Genomic DNA, 20,832 nt, shown 5'->3' on the forward strand with positions numbered 1-20,832 from the left:
CTTTACAAATCCACTTAAAGCGTTCCAACTTTTTCAATGACATCAAATGTGGATTGGAAAGAAATGTGCACATGGATTGAAATTGGGGTGAAAAATAGTGTTTAGAGGATCATTTCAGGGTTTAATGTCATAATGTTAAGATGTCTGCAGCAGAGTTCTACAAGATTCTGTATTTCTTTGAATAAAATGTATTGTTTTATGAATCAATAGGAGAAGCGATGTTTCGTTCTCTCCTGATGGAGCATCCTACCAGTTCGAGGGATGGTGAACGGAGCATTAGGCGTCAAAAAAACACATGAAGGTCTAATATGAATGTGCCACGCACTAGGGATAAGAGGACGGAAATTGTACAAACCTAGGAATTCACTACTGTTTGGAATACTGATAAGTTGAGGTAATGTTTTCTTGTGTCTCACATCTACCTCGACGGGTGGGCGGAGCTTGTTTGGAGCATGCTTTGGCAGAGCTTCTGTGTTATTGACACGCTTTGTGTTTAGATTACGTTGCATGCAATATGCAGGGGCCGCGGGTTACGTCCCATCCTGCTGCCGAAACCGCAAGATTTGGAATAAAGGCGGCTCCGGGCTGTATGGTTTGCGGGCGCAGCACAAATTCAACAATGCCGCCGCTTGCAACGCTGCTGCAGGCAGTTCACACTGGCCCATGCCGCCCGCCGTGCTACCTCAGCTGCTATTACTTTTACCCTTGCCGAATGCAGCCGATTCAGGGACGTTACTTGGGGATTGCGGTGCCAAATAGCCAGCGGCCGTAAGGACAGTTTCACCGGGCAACCCCACTGAAGTCATGAGAAGTCAGGACAGCGGCAGCCCAACCACTGTGTGAATGCCGCGGGCAGGGCGACAAATGTTCCTGGAATTGCAGCATTGACGGACTCAGCTCAGCTTGCCTGCAGTGCCGCTCCTTGCAGAGACGGACCAAAGTGAGTTGCTGCCTGCAAGCGCCATTCCCCTCTAGCTACTGTACACACAGACACTCATACCAAGCTGCAGCTGGGCCTTGGCCCACAAAGGTACCAGCCAGAGCCTGTGTGTTAGCTCATGACACACTCATTTCTGGTCTTGATACTCTATTTCCCTGATAATTATTGCTGGCCTCTATAATGCCCTGTTATTGTGTCTGGTACCTGATTATTGCCCTCGCTGGTGCTATATTGTCATGTGATGTCTGCTTAATCCTCTTTGATGGCTTGTTATTGCCCCCTATGATGATATTATTGCCCCATCTGAAGCACCACTTTTGTCCTCTCGGTCGCCTTGTTATTGTCCTGTTATTGCCTTATCTCATTTGCTGCCACTGATGCTCTGTCATTGACACTTCTGAGGTCCTATCATTGTCTTTTCTGATGCCATGTTATCCCCCTTGATGCCCTCTTAACTGCCCCTCAGATGCTCAGATATAGTATTATTGCCATCTCTGAAGTAGTATGATTACCTTATTCATTAACCCATTCCATGTGCTATTATTAGCCTGCCTTATTCCACTACTGCCTGCTCTACCTCCTAGTTAATACCCTCTCTGATGCCTAATTACTGCCAACTTTGATGCCAGTATTGCCCTCTCTATTGTCTCGTTATTGCCTTGTCTGATGTCTCATTAATGTATCCTACTATGCCTCGTTATTGGCCCTCTGATGAGTAGTTATTGCCACTCTATTCCTTGTTAATGCTCCCATTGATGCCTTCTTATTGCCCCTTCTGATGTAGTTATTGCCCTGTCTGAAGCCCTGTTATTGCCCCCTCCCCGAATCTGTGCTCTATCTCTAGTTTGTTTATTTTGATGCATCGGGGTGGGGTCAGGGCTCAAGAGAGCAGTAAGGGTTGTTTTTTTAGATTGTTTATAATGGTGGAGCAGTTAGTTGTTGCAATCTGCACGTTTCTCAGCTCTGTCAGCCATGAGTAACTTTTCTAGACTGAGTGTCTATATCAGCATGCGTCATCTGAATGAATCAGATAGGCAATCATTGATGACGCTGAGAAGCAGGACTTCTTCTTAATTGAATTCACTGAACTTAGAGTGCTTAATGAGGGTATTAAGTCTTTCGACAACCTCATCAATCGTTTTACCAGCTAGCAGTCTTGCCTGGTTGAAAATTTACCTTTCAGAGTTGACATTTGGCATTGCATTGAACTTTGCTTCCAACTTTCTTTGATTTGATGGTACAATACTTCATCAGATGGTGATCTTTTCTTCCTCACTTTGTTCACCTGCAAAGTTCTTTAAGTATTTGACGATATTTTTGTCATCTACTTCCTCTAAAGCATCTATGAAGTTATTGAACATTTCGATTCATGCAGTCCACCTGACACCAATATTCAGCATTTATGCGGTGTTGAATGTCGGTAGTGGTTTCAGATACACAGCAGCATCATAACTTTTGCTGGGACTCACTGATGTTGAGAGTACATGCTGTCCCAACGATGGCCGCTGCTCACTTGGACCTGCACCTTCTGTAAGCATCTGCCATGTGCCTATATCTGGGTCATCATGCCTAGGCTGATGTTGTGCAGTCCCATCTTCTTTCTTGACTGTGTCTCTTGCACATGTTCATCACTGCTCTCAACTTTGTGCATTGTAGCTGGGTATCATTGCCTCTATCCTTTCTTTCTGCCTCCTCATCTCTGCCTTTAGTGCTTTCTTGCACCTGGCTGTTGCTGCCTGTAGCGTTTCTTCTTTGTATAAACAATGGCTCTATGTTTCGATGTAGTGCAGTTTCTCTTCTTTTGGCCTTGCCAGTAGGCTTCTGGCGGGCTTTCAAACTGTGTTTCTCTGCAGGGCCTTCACCTTCTTTGAGCTAGAAGCTGTGCTTTGACTCCACATGGGCCAACCAGAGACGGCATCTTAGGGAGCACGTGGCATGCACAAGCAGTTTGCTGCACCTCGGCAAATGCTCAGGGAGAGCAGTCTTGTTTCTTCAGAGCACGTAGCCCCTACTCATCACCAGTTGATGCGTCCACTCCAGCTCTGGAGCATACAAATGCCAGACACAGAGCTCTGTAACACACACCTTTATTCCTCAGCATGCAAGCATTAACTGAACACACTACATCATACATTTTATCAACCACACCCAGACACACTCAGACACTTTCCAAATGATTACGTAACTTTGTAAGGAGTCCAGCAAGCACCAAAAGGATCCTGCTGCACATGATCACATCGGTACAAAAGGGGGTGGTGATGGACGGAGCATCTGAACCAATCAAACACTCACACCCAGTCAACAGATCTGGGTTTAATCCATCACCGTTCTTTAGCCCACTTGGCCATATGCAAATCAGTCTGACCCTGTGACTCATGGGAACACTCCGGCCCGAACTGCCAAGCCATCCCTTCCCTGGACTGGAAACAACATTCCTAGGACCGGTTTCTGGCATTTCAGCCGTCTTCAATCAGGCTTGCCTGAATCCAGTGGCAAAGTGAGGCAGGTCGTAGGCAGGAGGCTACAGCCTCCTGCTGTCATCATCCTCCACAGTGGGGGCAACAATTTGGCAACCTAATCAGTGTGCTGGTTTAGCCATTGAATACAGTCTTGAGTCCCCTAAGAGCTGACTGAATCAGTCAGGCCCCTTGCACAGGGAACAGTTGTCATTTCAGAGGGATGGGGTTCATTTGTTGGCCGGGGGCAACAAGATGTGTGCGTGCATTCGCTCCATAGCATTTTTTGTAACATTAGACAACAGAGTGTAGGGGAGGTCTGGAAAGTTGGGGAACCACCCAGGCCTGTAGCAAAGGAACAGTCATGTTTGGCCTCAAAACATGCATAAAGAATATAAGTGCAGGTAAATTCAAGATGGAATTGGATTTTTAACCCTTCGGCTCAAGCCAGGGCAGGGGTACTGCAGGGGTACTGCAGTCTCTAGCCAGCAAGGGTACTCTATTACATGGCCCTGGGGATACTGGGGGATGGTGGGTGCACCAGGGGACCAAGGCGTGGCCTGGTTGCTGAGGCTTATCTCCCAGGGGATCCCTGTATTGGGTTGGCTCTGGCATGCTTGTTTGGGGGCTCAGCTGCTATACTGGCCAAAGCTCCCTCTGTCTTGAAAGGAGCAAGTGAGTTTGCCTTGTCGAGGGAAACCTATGGAGGGACCAGTGTAGTTTTGTCCTGGGTCCCAGTCAAATGAATCAGTCGATGCTACAAGGGCCTGAAGGGAGGTCAACTATAACTCCTTTGGAGTATTTGCTAGGAAATTTAATGCACTAGGTATGGCCATGTGATAATCACAATGCTGTTCTGCTCATATTGTAACTTTATATGGAAACTGAGAATGTATTGTGTTCATAAGGTGTAATAAATATGGACAGTGAATGGTATGTTCTCTAACACAAGAATGGTGGCTTTCATTGGGGCTTTTTCGCACAATCAGCTGAATGTGTATTTGTGAGTAATGTCTGTCTGGTTAGACATTTGACCGGTCTCGCTGCAGTCCTCAACTTGATTTAACCGAAGCAACAGCCCAGCCACTCTATTCACTATGTTTAGCTATCAGAGCCGAACCTCGAAATGACCCCATACAAAATCTACCATGACCATTATAGGAAACGTGTCCGTACGTCAATTTCAGCCTTGCAGTGACAGCGCTAAATATCGCTCCTGGTACTCATTAGGAAAGCAGCTGTTTCACAAGCCCTAAATATTTATTCGACCTTTCATGCTTCAAGCTACTTGTATACTTGAGCGAGCAGCTTTGTGGCCACCTCTAGCTCAAAAAAGGACAAGCTATCATTGCTGAAACAATGTCTTTTTAATGTCTCCTCTGTGTGGAGATGAGCAAGGTGCATGGTATTTTCAGTGACAGGGATGGAATAAACTAACAATTATTTTTATTATTTCTATATATCCCAGAGGCATGCTTTTCACCCTAATCTCTGTGAGAATCCTCTGTAGGTCTATGAGAGGTGCTTTATAGAGCTTTCCAAGAATGCAAGAATGGTCCAATTATTTTTATATTGATTGCTATGCACTGGACACCTTTCCATTTCCTTGGATGTTTTCCAATTGCTTCGGAAGGTTTCACAAATGTAACTGTGCCTAAACCTATATACTACCTTTTGTTAATTTTCTTGCACATTAACCCGTTCATCCAGTGCTTTCTATTTGTTTTACTACCAATGAATGTATACATTTTAACACCAAAAATGAATACCAACTGAAATTATATATTTTATATATATGATGGAGGTCGTACTTTTCTGCTCTCTGTTCATCCTGTCCTACAGTGGTGATAGCCACTTTTTGAAACATGTGAGCACAAATAGCAGCCGCAGTGTGAGCAAGTCTTGTTGAAGGTATAAAACGACTTTAGGGTGGGACAATGTCAGAAAAAGCTAAGCAAACCAGTAAAAAGTCTTGATCAGTAAAAAGTCTTGATTAACTAATTACATTCTGGTTCAAACCATTTTTTGCACCAGTAATTTGTCTTCAAATAATGCCAACATCGCTTTGTGGTCCTTTGCATTACTTTATCTCCAGGGGGCATCCAATGAGTGGTCCATTGGCATTCCTATAAAAGCACACACAGTTTGTGACGCATAGATCTGTCTACTAACATTTGTAGGCAGGTCTTTGAGCCAAAGAATATGCCTCCTTGAGGCCAGCACAAAGTAGGAGAAGTGCTTTTTATTTCCTCTGAACTTTTCAAACTTTGTATGCATGTTGCATTATTCAGTACACATACAAATTTGGAAAAGGACTTTGTACTAGGATACTTTTGCAATACTACACTTATGCAATTGAACCTAGGAATGTGCGTGGAGCTAGGCAGTCTAACTGTGCACCATCGATTGGGAAGAGAGACGCAGCGCCATATCTTAGTAGATGAGGTGCTGTTCTGCTCGTTCCCAAGCTTGTAAAACAGTGAAAAACTGAGTTTAGTATTAGTAAATCTGCCCCTCAGAGTCTAGTGATGCAACATCACATCTTTTGGTGATCTAGAATGTTGGTGACTTGTGTGGCACTTTTCCAGTGAGGGAGCTAACCACACTTCCAGAACTAACATTTTAGTTCTTTTCATAATTTTTCTTCCTGTTGGTGATGTATGATTTTTTGCATCTCCCATCTTGTGAAGGCTTTTCTAAGCATGAATACTGTGTTTACATTACCCTAGTTCAACCATGATTGGGGGAAGGGAAAACAAGCCATCCCCATTCATACTCACTGCCTCTCATCTAAGAGAACCACATTTTCTGAGCCTGCCTCCTGGGCCCTTATGTTCTGGATAAAAAATTTAATTTGAACCACAAAGTAACATAATAAATGGAATACACCCTACGAAAGTGCAGCATATCTGTAACCAAGGGATGCGATCCACAGAAGGACAAAGGAACTGATACAGCTACTACCATTTTGAATAAAGTAATTTTATATTTACAGTCATATCTCTATTCTGTTCAAGAAACTAAGGGGCATATTTATGAGCCCCTCGCTCCTTTAGAACATTATTTTTTGTGATGCTCCGGTGATGCAAACTACAAAATCATATTTATGAGGTCCTGCAAAGCCATTGTGCGTGGCTTTGAATTGCCTCATAAATATGGAGTAAGGAAAGGCAGTGCAAATCGCTGCATTGCCTTCTCTCTTCGTTAGAGAGGCGTTATATGGGCATTGCGGTAGGTTTTCCCATGCAAAACCCATGGATGTTGAAGGTTCCACAGATTTAGAAAACCATATAAACCTGGGGATGCTCCAAAAATGTCCACCTCCCAAGGGGAGTAAAAATAACTTTATTTCTCCTAGTTTTTCCCTCTTTCCATCTGTGCCACATTCTGCCTCCCAGGATTATTTTTGAGCAGGATGGCGCCACCTTTCTGCACAAAAACAATCCTGCTGACAACACATGCACCCTTGCACAATGGTACCTGAATTGATGCAAGGCTGTAGAAACAAAGCCATCATTGAGTGAAAGGACAGGAATGCACCATATTAGATAAATATGGTGCATTCCTTCCCTTTCAATTTGACTTAAAGCAGTGCAGCAAGGTGACTTGCTGAACTACGCCAAATCCCCATAAATGAGGCTCTAATTCTGTGCTGTACATTTTTTTTTATTTCCACTTGTATCTCTTGAGATATCTAATCAGTCCACAAAAGTAAGTACTTCTGTTGACAACATTTAATTGAAAGTTTTTAAGCAGAAGCTTACATACATTTTTCTAAGTTATGCTCTGGAAATCTATCTCCTCTGCTTTCTTCTCCAAAGAAGGATCAGATTTCCTCCCTAGATGTGCACATAGAAAGTCAATGATTAGGCCCTGAACTATCCACATCACTTATGCTATACAAAGACCTCTCAAATAGTTTTTCTATTAACTAAGAACTCTACAACCACACTATAGAGCACAGCCCAGGGCAGCGACAGTGGAAGTAGTCGAGCCCCCCCCCCCACATCGCCAGCCGCCAAAGGGGCCTCACCCACCAACACAGTGGATTTACTCACTTCCCTCCCATCTGCACACGCACCTTTCCTCCCCACTAAACCCAAACCAGTACACCAGTTCAACACCCCGGTTCTAAGTTAAGGATACACACCAGCAGCTTAGATAACGCCAGTAGGGGACAGGGTCCACTGCCCACTCACTCGGGCAGAATACTAAGACTCCCACGAACACCATGGGTAGACGTGGCTCCACAACCACACTATTGACCTATAGGCATGTCCCAAGACACACACAGATACTATAGATAGCCTCAACATATAAGCAATACCGGGACTATGATGATATACTGTGGCAGCTAAGAACGACAGTATTCCCCAATGTACACGCAAGTGTCTAAATTATCTCTGCCTACCTGTGCATGGAACTTGTGAATTAAAAATCTATATGCTTCACTGTATCTAAAGCTTTAAACTTTAATAAAAAAAATAACATAAAATAAAAAACTAAGGACAAAGAGACTAATTAGGCAAACCTTTGTCATTGCTCTTGTTTAATTCTTTCCTAGATATTTTCAGGTATTTTATCATGTTCTACCAGTATTACTATTTTTTTTAACAACCCTTTGATCTCACTGATGACCTCTTTTGGCATTGAATCGACTTCTTATGCCGACGACACACAGTTCATCTTGTCGTTGGACATAGACCTTATTGGTTTCGAGATCAACTTCAAAAACTGCTTATCCTAGGGTATCTACAAATCACAGCTCAAAAAATGGCTTTTTGGCATCTATGCTGCGCTGTGTTTTTCACTTATTCTCCGATGCACACCCCTCCCAGAATCCACTGAGTTCATAGGGTTACATTCTTTGTCGCACAGCGCCAGGGTGCTCCTGTGGGAGTGGCAGCACCTTTACAAGTTTACGTTTCATTTCATTTTATCAATTTTTTAAGTTCTGTTTCACTAAAGGAATACTATGATCCTTACAAAGTCTTTAATCATATTTGTTTAATTAGTTTCCACTTAAATATCATGCAATAATGTCATCACTTTAATTTTCTCATTTTTCTACAACAGACCTTTCCTTCTGTGCCACATCTGTTTCCTCTAATCTCTTGAAATGTCAAATCCATGTACATGAGACTTGTATTTTTAAAATTGGTTGTTTAGCTCTCTTAACTCCTCCAAGTTTCATTGTACCAAAACACTGGCTGCAAAAAGGGATCACAAATTGCACACCAACATTTTGCAACCAGTTTTTCATCGTATTAACTATTAGGTTGCACCGAAAAGCCATACTACTAAGGCAGGTCATTCTGTGACCCCCTGCGAATGATGATTTCGTGAACGAACACAGGTCACTTCACAGAGTCAGATTCCATTTGCAAAAAGTTGGTATGCAATTTGCATCTCTGTTTTGCAAATGGAATGTTGGTACATCAGGCACTACGTTTCCTGTGTGTCAAATAATCTAGTAGAGGAGACAGGGATCCCTTTGGCTACTGTCCATCCACAGAGGCTACCAATGGCTTTCTTAAAGGGGAAGATGTTCGAAAGTAACATCTTCCCATTTGCGACTCAATTACCACCTTTTGATGCGTTGAAAAGTGATCAATGACATACCAAGCTGAATCATAATTAGGAAGTGGTGCTCCTTTCATGCATCTTTCTAAATGCTATTTGGTATTGGTCGGTAAACCCATTTTGAAAGCTTAAAATGCTTTTCTGAAGAGCAAAGTGAATGTAACAAATATCAGAAAGCCATTTTGTGACTTCAAACCCAGTGATTTTGCAAACCACAGAGCTTGCAAATGCTATATGACTGTATATCTGGCCCTTAATACCTCAGACAATCTGCCAGGGCATTCACTACAAACCTTGTCAAACAATATCTTATATATCCCTTGCACAGCGAATTCTTTTGTACAGAGTTGATCAAAGTCATTTTAAAATTCAATCTTGCCCTTTAGCAGCTCATTTGATGACTGATTAATATACAGCACTTAATAGCATATTGCAGAATACAGATCATGATAGAAAGCTATCAGCACATGTATTATTGAAAAATGTCAATACATGTATTTATCCAGAGTTTTCTGGCCTTCCCAATCATCTATTAATGTGAAGGAGCTTATATTTTCTTTGATCCTGGCATCTTTTCATCCCTTAGAGATTGGGTTGTTTTTCATAAAATACAGACTAAATATTGTAAAGGATCGTGCTATAGCATCCTACATTCCCCCCTTTCTGCGTTAAAATCACTTGCACCTCTGCTAAATTTCTGTAATGGCCTTTAACTCTCAGCTGCATTCTTTTTTTTTTTTTTTGTTTGTTTTATATAGCACGAACTCGACCAGAAGGTACCAGAGCGCTTTACATGAGTACCAGTTGCACCACATTCATTTTGTTAGGCGCGGGGAGATTACGTGATTTTTCCAGGATCACAGGAGGTTGAGCGTCGTTGCCGAGACTAGAACCCGGTTCTCCAGTTTTGAGGTCAACCGCTCTAGTTGGTAGGTCACATGCTGTCCCAAAATTCACAAATAACATATTATTCTTTAGATTTAAAAGAGAAAGTCCAGTTTGAGTTCTCATGAGGACTAAGGACCCCTTTCACACAGCCAGTGCCATTTAGGGTAGCATACTCTATCTCTTCTGTTTTTCCCCATTGTACAGCATGCTATCAGACCACTTCTGCAGCAGCATGCATATCAGAGGTTTCAGGAGAGATGCAATTAAAATGCAGAGAAGCTTGTGCCAAGTATTTTATAAAATAGTGCAGATGAAAAAGCTGCAGATTGCTTCTTCAGCACTACAAACGGAACGAGAGACACGCAGTCTGAACCCAGAGACCTAGGAGCCAATTCTGACCTGCCACACTGCCAGGTGGGTGCACAATTTCAGGCAATGTGACTCCAACCACCCTATCCTTTGATCCTCACTGCACTGATGAGCCCTAATCTATTTAGAATTCATGCGACAGTGGCACTTCCTCCTCCATTGCAGGAAGTCTGGTAAACAGAAAATATTTAATCTTTTTTCAGGTTTGACAAGCGACACACAAATAATTTTCAGGTCAAAACAGTGATGCGTGAATTATAATTACTTTTGCTTCAACGCTCAACTCAAATTAGGTCATTAGGAATCCACAATGCAGACTAATTGCCTGCAGCACATTTGGATTTTATTGCTTTCAGCAATAAATAGGAGCTGCCGACAATAATATCCCTGGACCTGGAGCTTCAGTCCCACCCACAACTAAAGCCTGTGAAGAGTTCGGCGGAAATTAACCTTCCCTTGTTCTGCTTTAATTTCAGGTTCGTGAGGAGATAATAGAAGGTCACGTTTAATGGAGCTAATGATGACAGTGACAAAGGGATGCATTACTAGCAAAAGTGGTACATATGATGGGAAAGGAACTGACAGTGTCAATCTCAGTATACATTAAAACTCTAAAATAAAAGATGTGGCGTCCAGTTTCCGTGAAAGCGCTGGAAAACGCAACCGTTTTAATGTTAGCTTCTCCACATCACAAAAGAAATGTCTGTGTTTTCTATTCTGCACTTTGGAAAAGCCAAGAATAAGAGAACGGAAGAATAAAACGCCTGGTTGATGTTGTAGTTTGACTTCTCAAAGGCGGAAAAACAAATCATATCATCCCATTCTTAAAAGACCACAACTGGCTTCCTCATTCAGTCAGAGTCAACCGCAAAATAACTTCTAACTACCACAATGATCTACATCTTCTACCCAGAAATCTGAAAGACAAGCTTTGCCCCGTGCTGTGAAAGAGAAGAGAAGCTAGAGGCACATCTGAGCTACTACTGGTAACCTCCCCAAAAAAGACGTAAACTTCAAAACAAACCACTCTGGAACATTTTAGCTGAAGATCTGAAACACAACCCAAAGTGGCCATTTCTCTAGAAAGACAGAAACCCCACTATTCAGGGATTTACTTTAACACTACTGTTCAACTGTAACCAAACTAAGGGGCCGATTAGGATGGCGGTGAATCGGCATCCTCTGGGCCGGGGGAAGCCACCGCCGGCCTGGAGGATGCGGATTCACCGCCGCGGACATTGGAAACACCCACCGCCACATTAGGATGGCGGTGGGATCAGCGGCGGACAGCACGTGTATGCCGTCCGCGGTGTATGCACGCAAATATGGTGGCGGTGTCTGCAAGACACCGCCAGTCATATTAGGATGCAGACGGAAACATGCTTTTCCACGGCGGCTTTTCCGCTGTGGAAAAGCATGTGGTCTTTTGTGTTTGGGGGCCCGTTGCGGGCCCCCAGGGAGTTGGGGGTGCACATGGGGGTACCTATGGTACCCCCTGCTTTGGCATGCACAAGGTGGTAGGCACCACGCGGTGCCTGCCAAGTTGTGCATGCCAAAGTTAAACATGCATGTTTTACATTGCAGCAGGTGCTGCAGCACCCGCCGCATTGTAAAATATATGGGATGTGACCGCCAGGGTGGCGGTCACATCCTAATTGCTACGGAGGGACCGCCACTGCCCTGCGGTCGGTCCACCATCCTAATCGACCACTAAGTCCATGTCATATGTAGCACTCTGTCGTCCGTGTTGTTAGATTATTATTGCAGCTATAAAGATATTGATTTGCATTTTAAAATTTTCCAACAATAAACAATATTGGCTCTTGACTTTGAATAGATATATAACAAAGTGTCAGCCCTAGAAGCACACAACCTTGTCTGTCCCATATTATCAACAACTTAAGCAGTAATGATCACTTTATGGTTCAGAGCTCTGCTGTCAGCAACACATGCTCGAATGCAGTCTTTTTTAGGAAGTGTAAGCACCATATATGGTTACAAATGTACAGGCCTTCTCTTTATTGATGCACCACACAGAAGGAGTCCATGATACCGCCCCCCCCCCTCCCCCCCCCCCCCGGCGTAACTCAGACCTGCATCCCTCGCGGTGCGGGGGCCCGAACAGCAGCGTGCCCACTCAGCACAGTACTCAGGCTGAGAGCTCCGGATTAAATCCGGAGCGGGACCCCTCTGTGTACATTGCATGGGGGCCCCTTAAACTTTTGTTACGTGATTGCAACCCACCTGGAGCAGATTCTATACTGTCCTCGATAGGAAGACATTTATCATAATATGTGGATTGGGAAGTTCCTTACAAAGATTTGTGAAGACCCACCAATGGATATTAACCAACATTCAAGGCATCACAGGCGTGCACACAATTAACTTTGGGCCATGCTGATGTAATATTGCTCATGAAAAAATCCATTAATATTGAATTTATTCTCATATAACAACCATCTGAGCCTCTCAGTTCGACGTAGGTGCACCCTTGGCGTTGAAAATCTGGCCCACTATGTTTGCGTTGAGTCAAGCAGAAACTCATCTTTTGTAAACAGACTCTGTTTTACTTTCACATGCACATGAGCTTTCCAATTGAAGGAGAGTCGTGTCGTTGGTTTACGGAATGGAAAGCGCAAGCAAATGAAACCCAAAGATAACACTAAATATCTCCTATGCAATAATTTATCTATGCATGAAATTGCACTTCAGCCTAGAGACACATTGATAAACAGTCAGCACCAAACCCACATTCATCTCTTTAATGGGACATTAATGTCTGGTGTTTGCCATATATACCAACTGTCTGAATCCTATATGGATCTCTCCTAATTAAACAGCAAAATGCCCATTAATTTTGTAAGGCACAATGATTAGAAATTAAATTGCTCAAGGTTTTTCTTTTTGTTTTAAGTGTAGTTGTGGCTTTCAATTTGCTTATTTGTATTTGCACCTTCCCTTGGATATTACCAGTTTATTTGCATTCTTCATTAGCTGGTGCCTTCTTTATTGGGAAGACTTTTACATAGATACGATAATCAAAAATCAGACGTGCATCAGCAGCCATTTCATATCACTGTACTGTAAGCAAAACAATGATACATGTATAGAATGGTATTACTGTTGTTGCAAAAGAAATATGACTCATAGAAAAGAGATATTGGCCCAACTATAATAATTAAAACTGCTGACCAGATGACATCTAGTTAGAAAGGGTACAAAGCTTTAATTTTGCTACTTAGGAATTGGATTACAGTGACAGCAGTGTGTGTTTAATTTAATTGTAAACATTGCGTTATAAATATTTTCTGATCTAGCTAGATTATTTTGGTACATGGTAACACAAAGCTTACCAGAGCTCTTGATTATATATAATGCTCCACAACAATTTGCATGAGCACATTGTTTAATATAGCCCATCAGAGTAGTGATCTCACTGGCTGCTCCGTCAGGTTGTGCAGAGACTCACAGTCTTCTAAAGTGTCCCATATTTAACCCCAAAGTGTGGTTTCAATTGCCCTCCAATATCAATAGCTTGGTACAAGCTTTTCCAGATCAAATCAAAGCTGCATGACTCTTTCACTGTTGCATGACTTTGTACAAAGGGTCTCAGGACTGACTTTGTATAGAGGGTTAACCCCTTAAATTAACAGGTAATTGAAGTGCTAGCACCCTAGACCCTCAGGGCAGCAAGCCCCATCAGGTCCTTCAGCACACTTTCCTACTCTCAAAACTGCTATTGGGTGGTCAATAATGTGCCCCTTCATGGCATGATGTGTCAGAATAGTGAATATTCCCTTGCCTGATTTCTTGCGAGTAGGCCTCCAAAGAAATCAGGGAAACCCATTTATAATATTTGCTGGGGTGTCATCAGTCCCTACAGTAGTAACAACATGTGAACTTTTCCCAGAAGATGATACTAATGGCATGATTTCAATATTGACAGGTGAAGACGTGTTTATCATGATGGTGGAGGACAGAGATTCCACCATCTCAATGCTACTCTTGTTTCCATCTCCGTACTTTGAAAGAAACCAATTTCATGATGTTTCCTTCCAATGTAGCAAAAGATTGGTGTATGGCTGCCATAATTTTTCACTGCCATAGCCAAAGTATTTACATGTTTTGTTTTTTAAAAACAAATCGCCAAAGTGAGGGTTTGTTTTTGAAAAACAAAAAAACAATGACCCCAACACACTGAGAGCTTTCTTTCAGGGTATGGATTTCATTACTGTTTATTTCTTGTCCCTCACCACCAGTTATTTCTTGGCAGTGATGGACATGAAATAAAAGACATTAGAACATTGAAATGTTGGAGTGCTCCCTGCTTCTACGGGCCGGTAAAGGCCCACAGAGCAACATTCCAATGTTCTACAAAGGCTTCTCGAAGCTCGAGGGGATTTATATCCCCTCGAGCTTCGAGAACCCTTTGTTTAATTTGTTAGAACATTCTGCCCTCTAGTGGCAGAATGTTCTAATAGCCTGAAAGCCCTTCGTAGCAGGGCTATACCGGCAATTAAAGTCCCGCTGTCTCGTTAAAGTCCCTCGCCCTCGGATCGGGCCTTTAACGATTCGGCGGGCTTTTAATAGCCGGTATAGCCCGCTACGGCGGGCTATAAGGCTATATTACACCATCAGCCCAAATGGGGTGGGTGGTGTAATGTTCTTCCTCCAACAGCCCCTACTCCGTCGGACCTTCAGAGGAAGTATTCTGTTGACAGAGACAACAGTGGCTCTATTCATGGATTACCTTCAGTCCATTCATCTCTAAATGAAGCTTTCAGAATGAGGGTTTGGAGAGCAGGATAGTCTGTCACCAAACTCTTAATTGCCCCCTAAGTTTTGTTTGTGCATAGCCAGCTCTTTACGCAGTACAGCCGGCATGTACAACTGGTCTATCTGTCTTTTTTGTAGCTTCCTTTAATGCAATGCCATTGTTTAGCAGATGATCCAGATGACTTATCATGTGTATCTAATTAAGAACCAACCTTACCTTTCACTTGCAGACTGATGTACATCATGCATTAAAGATCCTATATTAGACCATGCATAGCAATATGGGGATACTTAACTATTTGATAGTAAATCTTACCTCTGAAAACTGCAGCCTTCCAAAATCACTTTGTGGACTCGCAATCTTGAACACTTTCTTCGGCATGACCCACGTTTCAAGAGTCTCCAACTTGCTCACAGCTAGGTTGGTGGCATGATGCTTGATTAAAAATCCCTGGAAGTGATCAGCAAGGAAGTAAAGGTGCACCGACACCGGATGTCCCATGGGATAGTACCTGGAAAGCATACAAAGTGCATCATTCAAGTTAGAGTGACCTAGAGAAACTTAGAGAATCACTGACCTTTCATTGAATACATTGATGATAACACCAACTTGTTTTTATACGCTACCTAGCAAACTTCTGAGCACAGTGAATAACCCACTTCAGCATCAACCAATTTATGGTACTCAATTTACCAACCTGTCGGAGAACACACACAGAGTTGATCTTGCCGAGGTTAAGATACATGACCTGCCGACTATCACTTTCGGCAGTGGAAATTATTCAACTTATTGCACCACACCCTCCAGCTTCATTAATGATAATGTGGAAACTAAACTTCAGGACAACAATTTACAACATATAAACTGAAATCTAAACTGCGTCAAGAATTATATTTCCTGGCTATTAGCAGCAGTACTTTGAGCAGTTTTATTATTTTGATTGATCAGTTTCTTTGCTCCTTTTAAGTTTCATCCAATGAGAAATAGATTTATTTATTTCAAAGCAGAGTCAATAGTAGCACTAAGGAGCCAGATGTACAAATACCTGGTCACAAAATACTGGTTGTGTACTGTAATCAGTATTCTTGCGACCAGTAACGAGCCAAACTATGCAATGTACTAATAGGTGAGGTCTCAAAAATCTGGATTGCAGTGGTTCAGAATTTGACCGCTCTCATAAATATTAGATAAGTCGCAAATTGTGACTCACTGCGATTGCAGGAAATCACAGGGAAGTTGGTTTGCTGAGGTCTGTAGACCGCCATGTCTGTAATTATTTTTAATTTGACAAACTTTTTATTAAATTGCTGTCCATTTTCCTTAACCCCTTTGCTGCGGGGCTAATTCCCACGTGTCGCTGGGGGGGCGCGCGCAGCGCCACGGTGCTTGTGACGAGCTCGGTTCGTCACGCTGCACGGTGTGCTGTGCTCATGACGAGCTGAGCCCGTCATGACCACACATGTTTTTAAGAACGCTCAGCACAGCAGGGGAATTAGCCCCGCGTGTGAGTGCCGCATGTGTCATGACGAGCTCAGCTTGTCATGAGCACAGCGCAATCAGGCCTCATGACAAGCTGAGCTCGTCATGAGCACGGATGGTGTTAATGGAAAGAGACTATGTTTAAAAAGATAAGAAAGTTTTATTTTTTCTCCCAAGGTGAAGCCTTCCCTTTTGTGAATGCATTACAATCTCCCGTGGGGAGTTGGTACAATTTCAATGTCATATGACCAGATTTCAGTTACAAAACATTGATACATAGAAAAGCAATTTGATATTTGGAATGTATGTCTACAACACATTCCTTCTATCGATTAGTACCATTCGGAATCCCATTTTAGGAGTTGGAAAAACTTTTCCATCTTAAGAAGATAATAACATCTTGAGAAAAGATTATTTCGGTCAGATCAACTCCTCTGAGTGATGAGAGAAATCTAGACCTTCAACTCCTATTTTAAGACACATAGAATTTGTTTTTTAATTGCTATTAGTTTAGACTGAAAATTGTTCTGCAATAACTAATGAAGTAATACAAAGTGAATTATAAATATAACTTTCCAGTAATTGTAGCTATAGCCATTTTTAGAAGACCCCAAAGAAATAGAAATATATATAAAATATAAAACTAAACAGCTGAAGAGGAAAAGGTTTTTTAGGTTGTCCAATATTATTTGTCATTTATATAAATCTTAGATAGGTAAAATAAAATGTTGTTAATTTACACAATTGACATTGTAAGAGTTCCCGATAAGTTTGATACAGATATTTTAGTCATAGGTGATCTATGCATCCAACCTCTGGTGCTATATGCAGTGCCTGCTGGTCCACAGAGCCACGTCAACGATCAAGAAATGAATTCACTAGGGTTCCAGGGCTGTCTTTAAGGTTTGATCAGCATCCTAAGGAGACAGCAATCAAGCCAACCGCATGCCCTCTCCCATAGCTCACTCGCACAGCCTGGCAAATGTTACATAACCCCACAGGGCTACCTTCTCTGCCTACTCTGGGTACTACTGTGAGCAGGTGCATGTGCTTTAATAGGAACATGCACTGGGCCATCGAGTATATCCTGATTGATGTGAAACATGTCTCCATAAAATCAAACAACACCCCTTCGTGAATTCAATGGCACTTGAGTAGTATCCACACATTCACTTTAATAGGTGGGATGACAACACTACGTACTTCACTGTTGCAGTGTTAAATGTTCCAACTTTGCTGAACTTCTGCACTGTGACAATTTTTCCACAAAAAACGAGAGAACTCTCAGAAAAAAATGTTTTTTTTGTAGGTACTTGTTTCTAGCAAATGTTCTCTTAATGGAGATTTTCTGGCTGTTCGTTCATTGTTTAGCATTGAAACGTCATTAAATTCAACACACAACTGAAAATAAATTAATGAAACTGCTGAGAAAAAATAACTTTTAGATCTGTCTTTCTGTAGTGAATGTCTGGAAGTGTGGACTTCATTATTTGTATAACGCAGCAAATATCTTTTTATATTATGCTAAAGAATGAAATGTTTGTTGCTTAGCTCAGGTTGTCACAAAGGTTTCACAGAATAAAGGCCTTACTTAGAGTTTGGTGGATGGAAAAATCTGTAAAAACATGAGGGGTAACCTGCCATTGGTCATAATCAGGGCACAGGAATTATGAAGCAGGGGAGTCACACATTTTTTGAAATGTTTGACTAAATTATGTGGCATGGAAGGCAAATTGTGTGGCATATAGCATCACAGTTTTTAATGGTAATACTTCATTATTTGTTTTTATTTTTAGACTTGGTAATACTGCCTGGGCAAAGATTTCACCTCATTAGTATCACAACCAAATACAAAGATGACCAGCTCCACTGTGCTCAAACACATTTCGTCGCATTTTTAGTAACTTCTGATATGTTTGAGCTAGGAAAAAAATGGCTATAATGCCCTTGTAACAATGGCGAATAGGAAACCGGACACGTTTGTGGTGGCCATGTTTGTGATGGAGTATCTTGTACACCAAACTCTGAAAGAGGACAACGATTTTTATGATTTACCCTTTTATGCTGTGCCCTAAGAGGTTTTATTCTGTGTCCCTAGGAGTTAAAATTGCAGTCATGCACTAATTTTGTCAAATTTTTAGTAACTTCTGATCTGTCTGAGCTAGAAACAAATTTGGTTATAATGCCCTAGTAGCAATGCCAAATAGGAAACCAGACACGTTTGTGACAGAGTATCTTGTCCATCAAACTCTAAAAAAGGACAACGATTTTTAGGATTTACCCTTTTATGCTGTCTCATAAGCAGTTCAAATTGCAGGCATTGCTTTACACATGTAGATGCATTGGCCAAAACCTCTGATACAACATTTCTCAAAAAATATAAATCGAACTGCCTTGCAGTAAGTCAAAGCACCCTTTATGGGTTTACTTCTACTTCCCCTTTCTGTGATCTGGATGTGCATGATTAATATGATTATTGAATTGGAACAATGCGTTTACTATTGATCAAACTGTGTGCACATATAAATTAGGCCATGCAATCAATAGTAAATCTACGCCCAAGGCGTAGGATCTATCACGCTGGAGTGCCTGAAGTATAGTTCCATCTCATGAAGCAAATGAAAATAGCACTGAAATGTTGAAGGCACGTGGAATACAAACAAGCCTGCCACTGATGGACTTTGCAAAGACAAAGCAAACACAGCAGTGAAGCCAATATAAGCAACGGCTTAACTGCTGTTCTGAATGCGAAGACCTCCTGTTCTTTATTTGTGTTGCAGCAAATATTTATTCATGAAATAGTAAATCATATCTTGGCAGTAGATGGTATGCTCTTTTTATAAGGTCACAAACTTGTATTTACTGGAGGGGAAAATCTTTCTCAAGTCCTTGAATGATGGTTGCGCAGAACAGTAAATTCTCTGTAGCTACAGAGAAGCATATTTGAGGAGTACCAAATTATAGTTATCAATATATCTCTCTAAAAGATTGGAAGAAGGTGTACCACAACATGAAAGATGTCATGATGGATAGCAAAAAGGAAGAATCAGCAGCACAGTGATCTATGGTAAAAAACTCCTTATGTTTTCAGAGATAAATCGAATTTTGACTTCAGCCTTATAAAACGGGGACATTGTTCCAAATTATAGACTCACCAATCTTTTACTAGGGGCACCTAAGTTCAAATGAAGATTTGGAAGAATTTACAGAGAGAAATAAGATATGGAGTCAGACCTGTTGATGTATGTAACTGGTATGTAACTGTTACCACAGATTTTTTACAACGCATACCATTACCACGCATACATTTACAACGCAAGTCATTTTACAACGCATACCTTTACAACGCAATACACTACAACGCACATACTATTACAACGCATACCATTACAACGTAAGTATTATTATAGGTAAGTTTATCTTTTTTTTAAAACATTTTTTAGTGCTATTTGGTTATGGGGTACAGGGTTTTTTTTACGTTTTAGGGCTGGGTATGGGTTTTGGGGTACAGGGGTATTTTTAGGTTTTAGGGCTGGGTTTGGGTTTTGGGGTACAGGGGTATTTTTAGGTTTTAGGGCTGGGTATGGGTTTCGGGGTACAGGGGTATTTTTAAGTTTTAGGGCTGGGTTTGGGTTTTGGGGTACAGGGGTATTTTTAGGTTCTAGGGCTGGGTTTGGGTTTGGGGGTACAGGGGTATTTTTAGGTTTTAGGGCTGGGTTTGGGTTTTGGGGTACAGGGGTATTTTTAGGTTTTAGGGCTGGGGTTGGGTTTTGGGGTACAGGGGTATTTTTAGGTTTTAGGGCTGGGTATGGGTTTTGGGGTACAGGGGTATTTTTACGTTTTAGGGCTGGGTTTGGGTTTTGGGGTACAGGGATATTTTTAGGTTTTAGGGCTGGGTATGGGTTTTGGGGTACAGGGGTATTTTTAGGTTTTAGGGCTGGGTTTGGGTTTTGGGGTACAGGGGTATTTTTAGGTTTTTGGGCTGGGTATGGGTTTTGAGGTACAGGGGTATTTTTAGGTTTTTGGGCTGGGTATGGGTTTTGAGGTACAGGGGTATTTTTAGGTTTTAGGGCTGGGTTTGGGTTTTGGGGTACGGGGGTATTTTTAGGTTTTAGGGCTGGGTATGGGTTTTGGGGTACAGGGGTATTTTTAATATATATTTACAAATACTAAAATTAATTTCATTAATATAATTATTAATAATTAAATAATTAAATAATGAATAATTAAATTAAATATTACAAAAATAATTATTTAAAATATATATTAATATTATATACTTACCTATACTTACGTTGTAATGGTATGCGTTGTAATAGTATGTGCGTTGTAGTGTATTG

At 41.7% G+C, this 20,832-nt stretch overlaps 1 protein-coding gene across 1 annotated transcript in view; it reads right to left on the minus strand.

The window, feature by feature from the left end:
- Window positions 1-20,832, minus strand: part of XYLT1 (xylosyltransferase 1) — a 661,442-nt gene that overhangs the window by 38,313 nt on the left and 602,297 nt on the right. The window contains exon 9 of the mRNA XM_086941433.1: window positions 15,329-15,524. Coding sequence (XP_086797559.1) covers window positions 15,329-15,524 — 196 coding nt within the window. The remainder of the gene's footprint in view (window positions 1-15,328; window positions 15,525-20,832) is intronic.

Source organism: Lissotriton vulgaris, chromosome 10 (genome assembly GCF_964263255.1).
Source record: "Lissotriton vulgaris chromosome 10, aLisVul1.2, whole genome shotgun sequence".
NCBI classification, from domain to species: domain Eukaryota; kingdom Metazoa; phylum Chordata; class Amphibia; order Caudata; family Salamandridae; genus Lissotriton; species Lissotriton vulgaris.